The sequence below is a fragment of the Amblyraja radiata genome, chromosome 32, assembly GCF_010909765.2.
Source record: "Amblyraja radiata isolate CabotCenter1 chromosome 32, sAmbRad1.1.pri, whole genome shotgun sequence".
Classification (NCBI taxonomy): domain Eukaryota; kingdom Metazoa; phylum Chordata; class Chondrichthyes; order Rajiformes; family Rajidae; genus Amblyraja; species Amblyraja radiata.
This window is the reverse complement of record NC_045987.1, coordinates 14,872,362-14,886,626: the sequence shown is the minus strand read 5'-3', so window position 1 is coordinate 14,886,626 and position 14,265 is coordinate 14,872,362. Positions and strand designations below refer to the sequence as shown.

The 14,265-nt window shown below is 45.9% G+C and overlaps 1 protein-coding gene across 1 annotated transcript; it reads right to left on the bottom strand.

Moving 5' to 3' along the window:
- Window positions 1-3,162: 3,162 nt before the first annotated feature.
- barhl1 (BarH like homeobox 1) lies at window positions 3,163-13,151 on the bottom strand. The gene is made up of 3 exons (XM_033049013.1): window positions 12,419-13,151; window positions 7,838-8,060; window positions 3,163-3,540 (listed from the first exon to the last, which is right to left on the bottom strand). The coding sequence occupies exons 1-3, from the start codon at window positions 12,867-12,869 to the stop codon at window positions 3,249-3,251; spliced, it is 966 nt and encodes a 321-aa protein (XP_032904904.1). The 5' UTR covers window positions 12,870-13,151; the 3' UTR covers window positions 3,163-3,248.
- Window positions 13,152-14,265: the final 1,114 nt, after the last annotated feature.

The following is a 14,265-nucleotide window of genomic DNA, read 5'->3' as shown; positions in this document are numbered from 1 at the left end:
CCCCATAATTGTAACTATTTGGAAAGAAAAGAGTGCCCTTTGTAAAATTCTGAATTTCCAAAGTCTGTTAATTTATCGTTTGAAATAAAAAAAACTCTTTCGGGGCATGTTTCAGGATGGATAGCGAAGCAGTTCATCAAATAGATTATTATGTTAAAATTAAATGGAATTTCCTGTCACATTCTGTATCTAATACATTTTCAATATTGGGCAAGCTCGTGGTTCTGTGGTACTTTACACACTTTCTATAGTATCTTGGTGTCCAAATGTTGTGACAAATTGCAAGTAATGTCCTGATCTTTGTTAATCTGTTATTTAAAAACACAGAACCACAATTTTATAGACTTTTTCTGATCTATAAAATATCAAATAAAGGCGACATGGGTTCACTAGGTACAAACACACACGCACACAGACTCACAGACATACAGACACAGAGAACCACGCAGAGACACACACGCACACAGATACAGACATACACATACATAAATACACATACTGACACATAAATACAGACACACACGCGCACACACAGAGGCACACACAGAGATACCCACACTAACACACAAATACAGACACACACATAAACACACACACGCCAACACAAATACCGACACACTCACACACACATAGACACACACTAACACACAAACACACACACACACACTCACACACATAGACACACACACTAACACACAAATACACACACACATAAACACACGCACACACTAACACACAAATACAGACACGCACACACACACACCTATACGAGTACGCACACACAATTAAACATAGTCCACTGGGCAAGTAATATTGATGAAGCCAGTGTCGAAATTACTTACACCAAAAACAAGAAAGTTTATTTGAATGAGATGGTCAGAAACTCTCAGATTGTCCCAAAAGCAATCTGTTTCTCGGCGCATTCAGCCAGGGTGATTTACCACACATCATTCGCTTTGTGACTCGGATGATCCCATCGAGTTTTACCACCATTACTGCTGATCTCGACTTGCTACAAATATTCCCTCTGCTTCCCACCGTTGTTTCCGTCTGACCTCTGGAGCAGCGAAAACCTTTACATAAAGACAAGCTCCAGTCTAAGTGAAGATCGCGGCTTCTCTCAAATTCAGCTGTCTTTAAATCAACAGGCAAAATCCAACTATTAATTGTCAGAAATTGACCAAACCTCATAATCAACATTTACAACGAACACTCTAAACCATCTGATAATAATGTAATGTTTAAATGAAAGGCGGGATAATAGTATTCGTCCAGCCATCAAATGTTGTCCCGCAAACTCGCACTTGACTGCCTCAATGTGATTCAGGTCGTTGGCCTTGCAAACCTGGACTACAAATGAGGAGGGGAATTATGATATTACTTGTGGTTGTGGTGGTGTGGTTGTTCTGCTGTATCCAGAACTCTTCAGAACGCTGCCTTCCCTTTCCCCAGTTACATCCCAACCCGGGGTTAGACAAATCTCCTCACAACCCCATTGCCCGTATCCGCTCACGATTAACTGAGTATTGACAGCAAAAAGTGTATCTGCCCATCTTGCTGTTCAGAAGGGCCAAAACGTGGCGAACAAATTGCCATGGGATGAAAGTGTAAAATAGTTGGTCAGACACCCATCTTGGGGGCTCCTGACACGGGAGACGTGGCCCCGAGCTGCGACCTAGTCCACGACACACTTTATTCTTCAACATCTGAATTTCTAACCATGGAAACCGACAATTTAAAGGTTTCTAGAATTTAAAAAAAACGTTTAAGTTCTGCTAGTAAACTTTTTTTTAATAAATAAGAGCGAATCCTTTATTGACTGAAATATAATTTTAAAAAAATGGAGCCATGTTGAGCATTCTTTGAATATATTACAAATGACAGATGCAAACAGAAATAGAAGATATTTAAACATCTATTGGGAAATTGCCTGAAAGGAAATGTATCGGCGTTGAAATCCTCCATTGACAAACTATCGGTATAAAAAAATAACGTTTCCAAACTCTTGAAACAGAATATCAGACATTGAATCTCGGCCTCTGGTTCTTCCATTGATGCTGCATTCAGTTCCGATTAAATGGAATACTGACGTGACTGACGCATAGCTGACAGCTACAGGAATTCACATTTAAGCACACCGCTCGAAAGGACAGTCGCTCCATTTAAACAGCAATCAAACTTTTTGTAACAATCATTGTACGGCCTGTTGCGAGACGTGCTGTAAAAATGATACAATTAGAGCTGTAAATATTTTAAAATCTGTCATTGAAATGGAGGAGTGTCACTAAAATAGGAATCTAAAAAATATAAGTCCTGAGACAACGTAGATAAGGGTGTAGATAGAAATGGATTGAATTTTAGAATCGTTCCACGCAAAACCTCGCAATGATGACTTGTTGAGTTTAGGTACAAGAAACCGAACTGTTGGGTTCTGGATTGGGGGGTTTTTTCCCTCTCTCTCTCTCTCTCTCTGTCCGAATGCAGATCCTTTATTTCTTTGTTTCCCGCTGAGGGCGCCGGGGACGCCAGGATCCGCTCTCCATCTGTCTGGCTCCCGAATCCGGGGCGCCGCTCCCCGGCTGCCGCCGTAACAGCTGCCGCTCCAGCCTCAGCGCTGTGTTCAATAAATAATCATATCTGTACTACTCGGCGATGTGTTGGGGGGTTAGCGCTGGGAAACGGGGGGGGGGGGGGGGGGGGGGGGGGGGGGAAGGGCTAGTCATCTCTCCGTCTTCAATCCACACCCCACAGAAAATCTAAAAATACAACAAGAAACTACAAAATGTGCCACCGATAAAACAATACACTCACGTGGTATTTACACTATAGTACACAGCGTTTGTCGACCGTCATAACTTACGTTTAAAATAAATAAATTGTACAATTTAAATGCTTAATAGCAACAAAAAGTATTTTAAATAGTGCAACGTCACCAATTACTCTTTTCATTACATGAAGTTGATTTCCGTTTTGTAAAAAACTATAAATTTTTAAATGAAAAATAATAAACTATAGATGTCGAGGATGAATTAAAACATTTTTTTTTAAATTAAGACTATGTTTCACAGTTAAAAACCTCTCACTTTTTACACAAAAAAGTTTGAAAGTAAGGACCATAAATACAGTAGAATACAATCTTTCTTAAAAATTGTTTGACTTTTGTTTTAAATACTGAAGCTTTTTTTTTTAAATTTAAGTTTGATTTCAGTTTTCGCTTCCACGTAAGTCCGAGCGGGGGCCGGAGCGCCTCACCGAGGCTGCGGCGGCCGGGGAAGGACGCCCGCGAGGCCGGGCAGGGACGGAGGTTGTTCACCCCCCGCTGCCAGTCCGTGGATGAGCACTCGGGGGACGATGGGCCGCTGGATGACGGGGTGCGGGGCGGCGGGACCCCGGTACATGTACATGGCAGTCGGGTCCAGGTTAGAGACCATGTTGGGGTGGTAGAAATAAGGTGATGGGAACATGCGCTGCAAAGCTGAGTAGTTGCCGGCCTCGGCCAAGAGTTCCAGCCCCACCGCCGTTTGCCTCTTCCACTTCGTCCTGTTGGGGAAGGGAACAGCGTTAATTGTACATGCGTGGCTGAATCGGGGTTAACACCCGTGTATTCTTTACAAGGCTAAGAACCAAACTCTAGATTGATCTCCAGGCTCGCTCTACAGATTGTTCGGCCTCGGCCGGGTGAGACGGCCTGGATCACAAGCAGGTTAGTATTGCCGGACACCCGGGCGATGTTCCCGGCAGCGGGCAGTGGGACCGACCGTTCAGGAGGTAACTAATGAGCCTAATCTTTGCGCTTGTGTCGTGAAACCACGACCGTACAACTTGTGAGTCTTTATAAACATTGTGTATTAAAACATCTTGCTCAAGGGGTGAATAAAAGCTCGATGTGTGCGTGTTATGTCTCAATTAGAATCAGAAGCAGCTGGATTTTAACTCCAGAGTCTTGCATTTTTCCCGCTCCGCGCTGGACAGAGACTGCAAGTGACTCCATAAACTTTGACAATATTGACTGAACTAATTCCCACAAACTTCCAGTCCTGGGATGAGTGGGATCCAGGAACAGGGGACGGGAGAAACATCGGGTCTGAAGCCCAACTTCAAACCCAATCCTCCAGAAGGAGGATGTTGTCCCTTGAGATGAAGGTCTCTCTCACCTTCACTGTTGTTTAAATATTTTCTTTAATTTCTTTCAGTTTCTTAATTTCAGGTTCAGGGTGCTTGATGGCATAACGGAAGTTGTATTTCTTTTCAGTCCAGAATCATAATGAAATGGAAGAGTGAACTTCATGATAGACAGGTGGCTGGGGGGCGGGGGGGGGGGGGGGGGGAGATGTTTACTTGATAAAAAGTTTGGTTTTCTTCCTTGTAATGTGCTGTAATGTCCCAGAAAGAGAGATTTGCTGTTTAAAGGCGGGATAGAAGAGAATGTGCCATTCGGACATCCGACCGAGGATTCAGACCCCGTCACAAATCAATGGGATGATTATCTTTTAATTATGTTCCACTTCACACTCTTCTACAATCCAGAATAGCGGCTCCGAGGGTGAATATCGGGCCTGGGAGCTGATTGGGACAGAATTTATACCGAACATTTCTCCTTCTCCCACGGGACTAGACAAAGTTTGAGAAAAGCTCGCTCTCAATTTATCTCGGTATCACCAGAAAGTGTTAGGTTAGTATTGCGCGCCGGACCCTCAACCGAACTATGCCCACTGCCCGGATACCAGGGGACACTGAACGAATCTAGGGAGCACGGCACGAACATTTGTTTGGAGCAGTTACTGCCAATATTACAGGCGGGGAGAGCGAGAGTCAAGATATTCGAGGCACCCCTTGCATCGAACAATCCCCAAAGAGCCCTCTTTAAGGGAAGTCTGTGTTTGGGGTGTGGATGTGTGTGTGTGTGTGTGTGGGTGGGCGTGTGGGGGTGGGGGTGTGTGTGTGTGGGTGGGGGGGGGGGGGGTGACAGGGATCGATTAAGTTAGGGGGATCAGAGATCGCCGCTTTTCCCTGCACCAAATCTGTTCCATCAAATTACAAATCTCGGATCTGATCACTGTAACGGGCCGTTCATCCACTGCAAACGGAGCAAGTGAGACCTGGGAATTAGTGCAAGAGCTGATCTCTGCAATAATGTAAAATTAGGAACTTTATACAAAACTGCAATTCGAATTCACACCCAGAGTCCCACGAATAAATGATCTGAGCGTGAAGGCTCGGGGCGGGAAGATGGTTTTGTGAGCACATCAGATTTTTGCAGGTTGTATCTCCATAAACTGTGGCTTTTAACTATGGCTATGGCTGATCACGAAATGTATCTTGAAATTGTTGATTTTAGACAATCCGAGAGAACCACAAAGCATCTGAACGTGGCTAAGACATTAATGAAACGCTGTGAATAGGGAGAGTTATTTGCTTTACTATCTCACAATCTAGGCTTACTGTGTGTGCAAAGCACAAATTCTGCAGTAACTCAGCTGAGCATTCCGCTTAGTTCCTCTAGCATTTTGTGTTTTGCTCAAGATCCCAGCATCTTTACTTTCTTGTGTTTCCTTAATTGTTCCGGTTTTATTTCTTATGAACCTATAATTGTGCGTGCGTATGGTGTGATGTGTGTACACAACATACACATACGATCAGCCACCCACACGTTGGCATTTGCCCGTCTGAGTTATAAATAGCGCAGGGACTACTGTGTGTAAACTCTCTCTGAAGTATGGCCCACCCCTGGCAGAATTCTCTGCCTCGGTTAGTTTGACAGCTTTATGTAACTTCGCCTCGGGTTGCTTATCTTTGGGTTATATCTTATCAGCAGACGGGTTTCATCATCTCCTCTGCTGGCCCTACTTTCGAGACTTGTTTGAATGATGTTCAGTGGTAATTGCAGCTCCTAGTGTGGATAACCCCCGGACCAACACTTGCCTGAATCCATTGCTCCCTTTCCGATGGGACTAAACCAAAGTGATTGTTTAAGTATGCAAGAAGGAACTGCAGATACTGGTAGATCGAAGGTACACAAAAATGCTGGAGAAACTCAGCGGGTGCAGCAGCTCCATAGATGCTGCTGCACCCGCTGAGTTTCTCCAGCATTTTTGTGTACCTTTGATTGTTTAAGCATCGCGGTTTGTGAATCCTGACTAAGTCTTTAATACCCAAACTGGACGACAAATTCGGCTTGATAATTGTTGCTTAAGTGTAGGTTCCCAGTTTAGGTACATACGTGCTACGAACTCTGGGCGGTGGGGGGGGGGGGGGGGGGGGGGGGGGGGGCGTTTGGGGGAGTCAGTAACAGGTGTCTGCTAATCCTAAAGCAAACTCGCGTGATTAAAAAAGCTGCTATTTCTAATTATTTTCTGAACTGTGTAGGTGTTAACAGGATGATAAGAAATTGGATATTGCAACGTGCTGTACCTACATTAAGACCCGACAGTTCAATCATTGATTATTCTTTCATCTCAGGAAGACGACCTTATATTTGGATCAGATTGAACAAATTTAACTCAGCTGAAGGCAGATAACGCAGGGACGGGCCACGCTTCTAGATACGTAGCAATAAAAATCGCACCACATGAAATCCAACGAAATCTCCTCTGCATTGGGGTTGGTTGCAGGGACACACTGCTGGGAGAGAGGAACCTGCCCAGTGCTCGTGCATGCAGATGTTGACGGGACGGGGCAGATGTTGACGGGACGGGGCAGGTTGAGTTGAGGTACTCATTCTGTTTGTGTTCCAATTCCACCCTTAGGACCAGTTTCCCAGATACTTTGGATTGAGCGGATTCTTAGTTTTGACTTTAAAACAATATTATCTCCGGATTATTTATTTAAATTTATTTTGGGCGGATTCCTCCCCCACGTACTAACTCATGGGGCATCTGCAATTTCGCAACTATCTGCAGTGGGTTACAGGTGAAGTGATGTTCTCGCTTTTCCAACTCTGCGCCTCGCGTTATCTCGAGACAGCAATGCTGACCTTGTTCGTTGTATACAGTTAAGGGTAGCTTACTATTCGATTGATTCTGACCTTACAAACCTCCTATTAATACATGCATAGAGATAGAGTTTTCACCTTGTTAAACCCAGAATTCATGCGAGTTAGATTATTTCGGTTCTGTTTGTGTTCCAGGTGTGTGGTTTGGTTCATGCTCAGGGTTTTGAATGCAGTTCCATCCAGTGACTGGCCCCAGGCGCTAGAACTATCACTGCGCGGGTGGGATTGTTGACCCAATGGCCCTCAGACAAAGTCCTTAATAGCCGCCGGTGCCCAAGAAATGGTTCACACTTTCCTCGCCCCACCTCATAATAAATAGTAACCTTATGGCAACATCAAGCCGCCCCCCCCCCCTCCCCCCGCCCCCTTTCTTCCCTACCACTTTCTCTCCAGTCCTGAGACACTAAGTTGCCAACCCTGAGTCCGACTTGTTGATCAGACTGAAGAAGGGTTAAGGCCCGAAACGACGCCTATTTCCTTCGCTCCATAGATGCTGCCTCACCCGCTGAGTTTCTCCAGCTTTTTTGTCTACCTTCGATTTTCCAGCATCTGCTGTTCCTTCTTAAACTCTCAATGAAACTGCTGCGATTTATACTCGCCCCTGCAACTTCCTGACTCGTTTTTGACTTTCTCTTTGAGGGTCGTTCCCCAGGCCCAGATTGTGATCTGCCTGATCTGGGGGTTGGCGAATGGTTGGGAACAGCACTAGTCCCGTTTCACATTCGGCTGAATGGGCTGATTTTCAACCCTATAACAGCGGCATCCCAATTAAATACCCCCCGGTGTGTGATAATTTCCCACTCGCGGGCTTTGTGCGCGATAGTTGTGGTTGTGTGTGTGGCTCACCTCCTGTTCTGGTACCAGGTTTTGACCTGGGTGTCCGTCAGGTTCAGCGAAGCCGCCAGTTCCATCCTGTCCTGGACACTCAGATACTTTTGCCGCTCGAAGCTCCTCTCCAGCTGGGCGAGTTGGTGGTCTGTGAAGGCGGTGCGGGCTTTCCGCGGCTTCTTCAAGCGCACAGGCGGGCTCTCTCTGCTGCTCGAAATCTCTCTCTCCGCCTCCTCCTTGACTGAACACGGGAAAACGGACGGACAGTTACAGAGAACAGTTCAGACCCAGCGCTAACATTGCCAACAGCCAACCGTACCCCCCCCCCCCCCCCCCCCCCCCCCCCCCCCCCCCCCCCCCCCCCCCCCCCCCCCGCCACCGGCTCTTGCCATTGCAGACTCCCCGTTTGTGATCGGGAGAACTTGGGAAAGTTTCGCCTCTCCTCGGGGACTCTGCTCACACACAATCTACACATGGTGATGTCCTCAAACGTTGATCATCGCCAGCAACGATAATAACTCTTGGTCGGAAGCTGGAGATTGTCAGCTTCCCTTAAAGTGAGTGCACATTCTTGGCCACTTCCCATGCATTGAGAAGCCCAGGGTTACACGGTCAGTTCTGGATTCACAGCGGGGAATCTGGTTAATTCTGGGAACACGGATATCAGGCCGGCACTCCATCCCAGCGGTGGCGTGGACTTGCTCCCATTATCCCCACCCGAGTTTAGAATTACTGGACACTACTCGCCATCTGACTGTGTCTCAATCTCTCCCCCACTCGCTCCAGTAAGTTGCAACCCCCGTTAGAAGCTATGTTTCCGTCTGTTATTGTGAGATTGGCACATTCATTTCAAGGCTGTCTGAGTGGAGCGCCACTCGGACGCTGACGCTGGCCATTGAGGAAGCTGAAGTTGTGGTGTGCCGGCAGGTTAGATGTAAAGGACACATCCAGTCGGTCTTTGTTTGCGTTTACCGTGTGGTGGTGGTTGTTCAGCGAGAAGGGAGGAGAGGGCAGAAAGGAGAGACATTCAGAGAACTAATTCCACGGGCCAGGAAGGAAATAATCCATTTAATTGAGTCACCAGGGAAGACTCAAACAGCAAGTCGGCCGATTAGAGACTCATTCTTTGAACTACCCTTTAAAAAAAAAGAACTGATCACAGGATTACCGAGCGAATTTACACCGATCGCTTGAAGCTGACTGCGCCGATTAGCCATAGAAAAGTGGGGGATTCCGTACATTTAACTCGTGTTTTACAAATTAAATCGCTCCCGTCCCTTCAGAAACTAGCAAAGCCGATTAACAACAGAATCCTTCGAAATAAAACTGATCATAGGATTATCTCGCAAATTAAAGTGAAACCTAAACGGGTCGGCGAGGCGACCACAATAATGTGAAGGGTGGTGTACAGGGGCGACCTGAACTGCAACATATTCCGCCTAAATCCCAGCTCGGTTTTTCAGCTGACAGCGAGCGAGCGATTTGCCGCCGCTTCATCCTTCACAGACTCTACGGCTAGAAGTACGTTTACATGGCGTACTTAGACTTTAGCTGCCTCCAAACATACAAACAAACACAGACTGACACAAATATTTCTCCCCTTAAACTGAGCATGGAGCCCAACACAACACGTTTCCTGCGCTAACTGCGCACAGATCTAACAGCCAAAGTTACACACACACACACACACACACACACACACACACACACACACACACACACACACACACACACACACACACACACACACACACACACACACACACACACACACACACACACACACACACCGGTGCACAGAAAGAGGGGAGCCGATGCAATAATCATCAGTCAACGTGTTTTCAGTCGGTTAAACGTACGTGAGAAGAACACTTTCCGTGGTACAAATGCCAGACCACACCAGGCAAAAAAATGTGGGGTTAAAGTAACAGCCTCTTAAAACTTCAAATTACTTCTATTGATTTCACCAAAGCAAGCGCCGCTCCAGTGCCTGAATCTGAAGGTTCCAGTTACGGGATTAGTTGCAATATTTCGGTTTAACGACCACGAATAACAAGGAGAGGAACCGGCGATTATCTTCCAGAAAAATAAAAGTTTTATTGTCTGTGAACATGCAAATATGTTCAGGTGCCAATAAATGCACTGTATTTATTTTATTAATGTACCAGAACTCAAAAATAAAAGGGTTTTATTAAATTATTGAAAAATAAAATTACACTGCCATTCATTTTTTTCTTTCCAATGCTTCAGCCCACTGGTACCAACACGGCGAGTGAATATGTGTGGGCGCCACTTCAGCCGCCGTCAGCTCAGTGAAAACTGCAAGTTACCCCGAGCCAGGCGCCGGGAAACATTTCGTTTCAGCGTGGCGCGGCAACGACGGCCAGACGATTGGTGTTCCCATTTATTTGAGTCCAAAGAGTCCCCTTTTTTTTAGAATTTTCAAAATACCTGGATTATTATCATTTTTTCATCTTTTTAAAATAATTTAAAAAAAACAAGAAAAAACCGAAACCAGGTGAAATATTGTAAGTTTTGGTCTAAGTAAATATAAATGTAATACTACAATTTGAAGGTTTAATTCCTGAATTTGATTTTTTTTTTAAAAAGACAACAAACTTCAATCAAAGTTTAGACTGGAGCTCCCCGACTTTAAAGATCGATGATAGAAAATCGGCTCACATTTGAAAGCAGGGCTCGAAACTAAATCTGCAGCCGCAGAAACGAAGTTATAGTTTCTCGCGAACAGCCACATTTCCCCCCTGTTGTTAAGACTGGCCTTGGGAAGTTTTCCGTTTCCTCGTCGTTCTGTTTGAATCATATCACAATGAGTCCTGATCCAGTGTAACCCACTGGTCTGGAATGATTCTTTTGATTCATGTTAAGCTGAGCCAACGTTGACAGGTTATCGTTTCAGTCCGACATTCGCTTATTTTGGTCTCTCAGCTGATTGAAAGCCACTGATGCAGTTTAACGTCTCTCGCGCTGAGAGCCTCACGCTCAATATTCACTATTTTTTTTAAAGTTTGCTACTTTTCATAACTCTCTCTCTCACACACACGGGCACATTTTTATTTATTAATGCCGGGTTTGCAAGAAACTCATTCATCTCAGCTCTGATGAATGAGTTCTGACTGTGCCAGCTATCGCTCAAGCCCCCTCGTACCACACACCTCGCAGACACCAGTCTGTCTCACTCCTTCTGACCTTATCCCCTTTTCCGCTTTATACTACATCTGCTCACTTCCCACTCGTAAGATTTTAACATGGGAAATATTGCTTAAAAAAAATCCGAAGCACGCAAAGCACAACATCCACCTTTAGAACCACTCTCATGTTAAAAAAAAAGACAAGGTATGTATTTTAAATAACTTTTAGATCCCTGGCCTCCCCTTAGTGGTCACGGGACCCCGAACATTCAGTGTCGGGCTAATGGAATTTGTCGTTTCTTTGACTGAACGATAGATACAAAATGCTGAAGTAACTCTGCGGGACAGGCAGCACCTCTGGAGAGAAGGAAGGGGGTGAAGTTTCGGGTCGAGACCCTTCTTCAGACAGTTGATCCAGTTCAAAACAAATAGGCGAAGATTAACTTCGTTAATACAATCTCGCAGAAAAGCAACATTTTAAGGACACGTTTAAAATCTTCCCGTTATATTAAAATCTGCCGCCCTCGTTTTACATTCTTCGGGAAACGGCACCTTGATGAACATACTATATTTAAATGTAGACAAAGATGCTGGAGAAACTCAGCGGGTGCAGCAGCATCTATGGAGCGAAGGAAATAGGCAACGTTTCGGGCCTCGGCCCGAAACGTTGCCTATTTCCTTCGCTCCATAGATGCTGCTGCACCCGCTGAGTTTCTCCAGCATCTTTGTGTACCTTCGATTTTCCAGCATCTGCAGTTCCTTCTTAAATACTATATTTAAATACTGTTTCCTGAAAGTGACTTTTTAGATTTTCTGAGAAATAAACTCTAAATAAAATAGTTATTTATTACAATATTAACATGCTATTCAAGAGATGTCACTGCACTTGCTCATTGACAGAGGAACCGCCCAGCAGAGACTATTTAGGAATATTTGCTTATTAAAACGACGCGAAGGAGATCGTCAACTATTTTCGTTCCATTATTCTTTTTGCTAAATAATTCCGATGGAACCTAGTGCCGTAGTTATCCCTCGATAGTCACACGTGGGGTCAGACTGCACCGTGTTCATCGGCGGATTGACTCTGCCCTGCTGCCTTTGACCAGAAAGTTAGTGGCGGTAAGGGAACAAAAGATTCTGCCAATTTGCGGAATCCACTTCGTTAGTGTTGTGTGTACAAAAAAAATAACGATCACATTTTAACACGGATAGATTGCCCGAGAAATCAAAAGCAAACACGCTCACTGGACGATATCCAAACCCAGGCCGCTGCCATCCACCAAACTGTGGTCGCTTTAATTTATAGAAAGGGACATGATATGTGGAGTTCCCTCCACTCTCAGCATTTGTGCCTACTTATTGTAACCCTATGCCTAATATTAGCAGAAATCCCCTCTCATCGAGTTTGAATTATTTCTTATTTGTGGAGGCTGACCAGCTGTCGGCTTACCTTTATATTCCGTGTCCGAGGAAGAATTCTCTCTTTTGTCCAGTTTCTCTCTGAATTCCTCTCCCTGTTTGTGCGTCGTTTCCTGGGGAGTTTGGCCGCTGCTGGAATACGGGGCGCAGGCCGCCAAAGGTTTGCACTCGCCCAGAATGTCTCTGATGAGGAAGGATGAAGTGGCAGTCCTCGCCTGGGGCACGGGGCACAGATGCCCCGGGTGCGGCCGCGACTCCAGTCCTCCAGCGGCGCCCGGTAGCGGCGGTGGCGTCTCGCCGCACTCGGTCCCGGTCGAGGACTGGGAATCGTGCTCGCTGCCCACGTCCGACACTGGGCTCAGAGCGCCTTTCATCTCTGGCGGCGATCTGCAGTCGCCTATCAACGAATCTCCTTTGGCCAGGACCGGGCTAACTGGCCTGTGGGATAAGATCGAGTCAATCCCGAAACTGGAGCCTTCCATGTCTCACCTTAAATGGTCATTTGGAACAAAGTTGGCTGGAACTCGGCGGCGAAATCCTTCCGCTTCCAAACAGCGATCCCGGGCAATGAAACTCTTGGCTACAATCTCCAAAAGAAAGTTGGTGCAAAATCTGAATCTCTTTGTGGCTTGAAACAGGGTCTAGATTCTAGTTGGGATGTCGGCCAATAACGGCCAATGCGTTTCAGAACCGTGGACAGAGGCAGACCACTCCTCCAAGGATCGTTCTCCGCGCACCAGATTTCCGCCCTCCCCGCGACACTTTTGGACTAAAATGCACTTCTGTCACTTTGCAAGGGATTTTTTTCCTCTCTCTTTTTTTTTTAATGTGTCCGTAACACGTGCCCGAGCAAAAGCGTTTCTGATTGGGGCTTCTGCCTGACATCACAGTGACTGCGAACCGACTCTGTAGTCGAAATGAGAGGAAGCGGAATGGATGACGCCAGGAACGCCGGCACTTTCCGCAGTTTGTTTTAGATAAAGCAATTGTGGATCAGGGTGGCGGGGGGGAGGGGTGTTGCTGATGCAGAGGCACTTAACCTCAGCAAAATTCTGCTGCACTTTCCCGGACTTTTATGGAGTGAAGGAGTTGCCGTAAAGTTGCCCAGTGCGGAATCCGCGTACATTACAGTCTGCGGCCGAATTTCTGGGAATTCGGCGTCTTGAAGCGATGTCCTGCTGAGTTGGGGATGTCTCAAACATTATTGTGGTTGTCCGCGGGCAGGGTTCAGAGGTTGAAATAGCCAGTCTATTGCTATAGACTTCACGGGTGAAGTTCTTTACATTTTCCAGACCATTCCAACAAGTCACTCCAGTTCAAAGGCCGCATACAATGTAAGAGTTTACCTGACTTTGTGCAATTCATAATGTCATTATTTTCGATCATTGACCACGAGAAATTAACCTTTTATTCGGGAAATAAATTAAAACCAGGAAAAGGTACAGAACACTCTACACATTAATAACGGAAGCAGATATTTTATGACGATACATTATTCACAACGATAAGCGAGACAAAGTCAATGTTCCCGGTCTGAAGAATGGTTTCGGCCCGAAACGTTGCATATTTCCTTCGCTCCATATATGCTGCTGCACCCGCTGAGTTTCTCCAGCATTTTTGTGTACCTTCGATTTTCCAGCATCTGCAGTTCCTTCTTAAACACAATGCCCAGTGAATATCCACAGGAATCCGATGTTCCCGATGCTTCTACGCTCAGGCTCGCATTGGTCTGGGGAGAGAGTTGGGAGGCAGGGGTAGAGGGGGGGAGGGGGGGGGGGGGGGGGGGAGAATGGGATGAGAGTGTCCTTGAGATTGTGGCATCTTGGCGGCTCAACTTTCGCTCGCTGCCTGTTGCACCGAGAAACACGCGAACAAGTG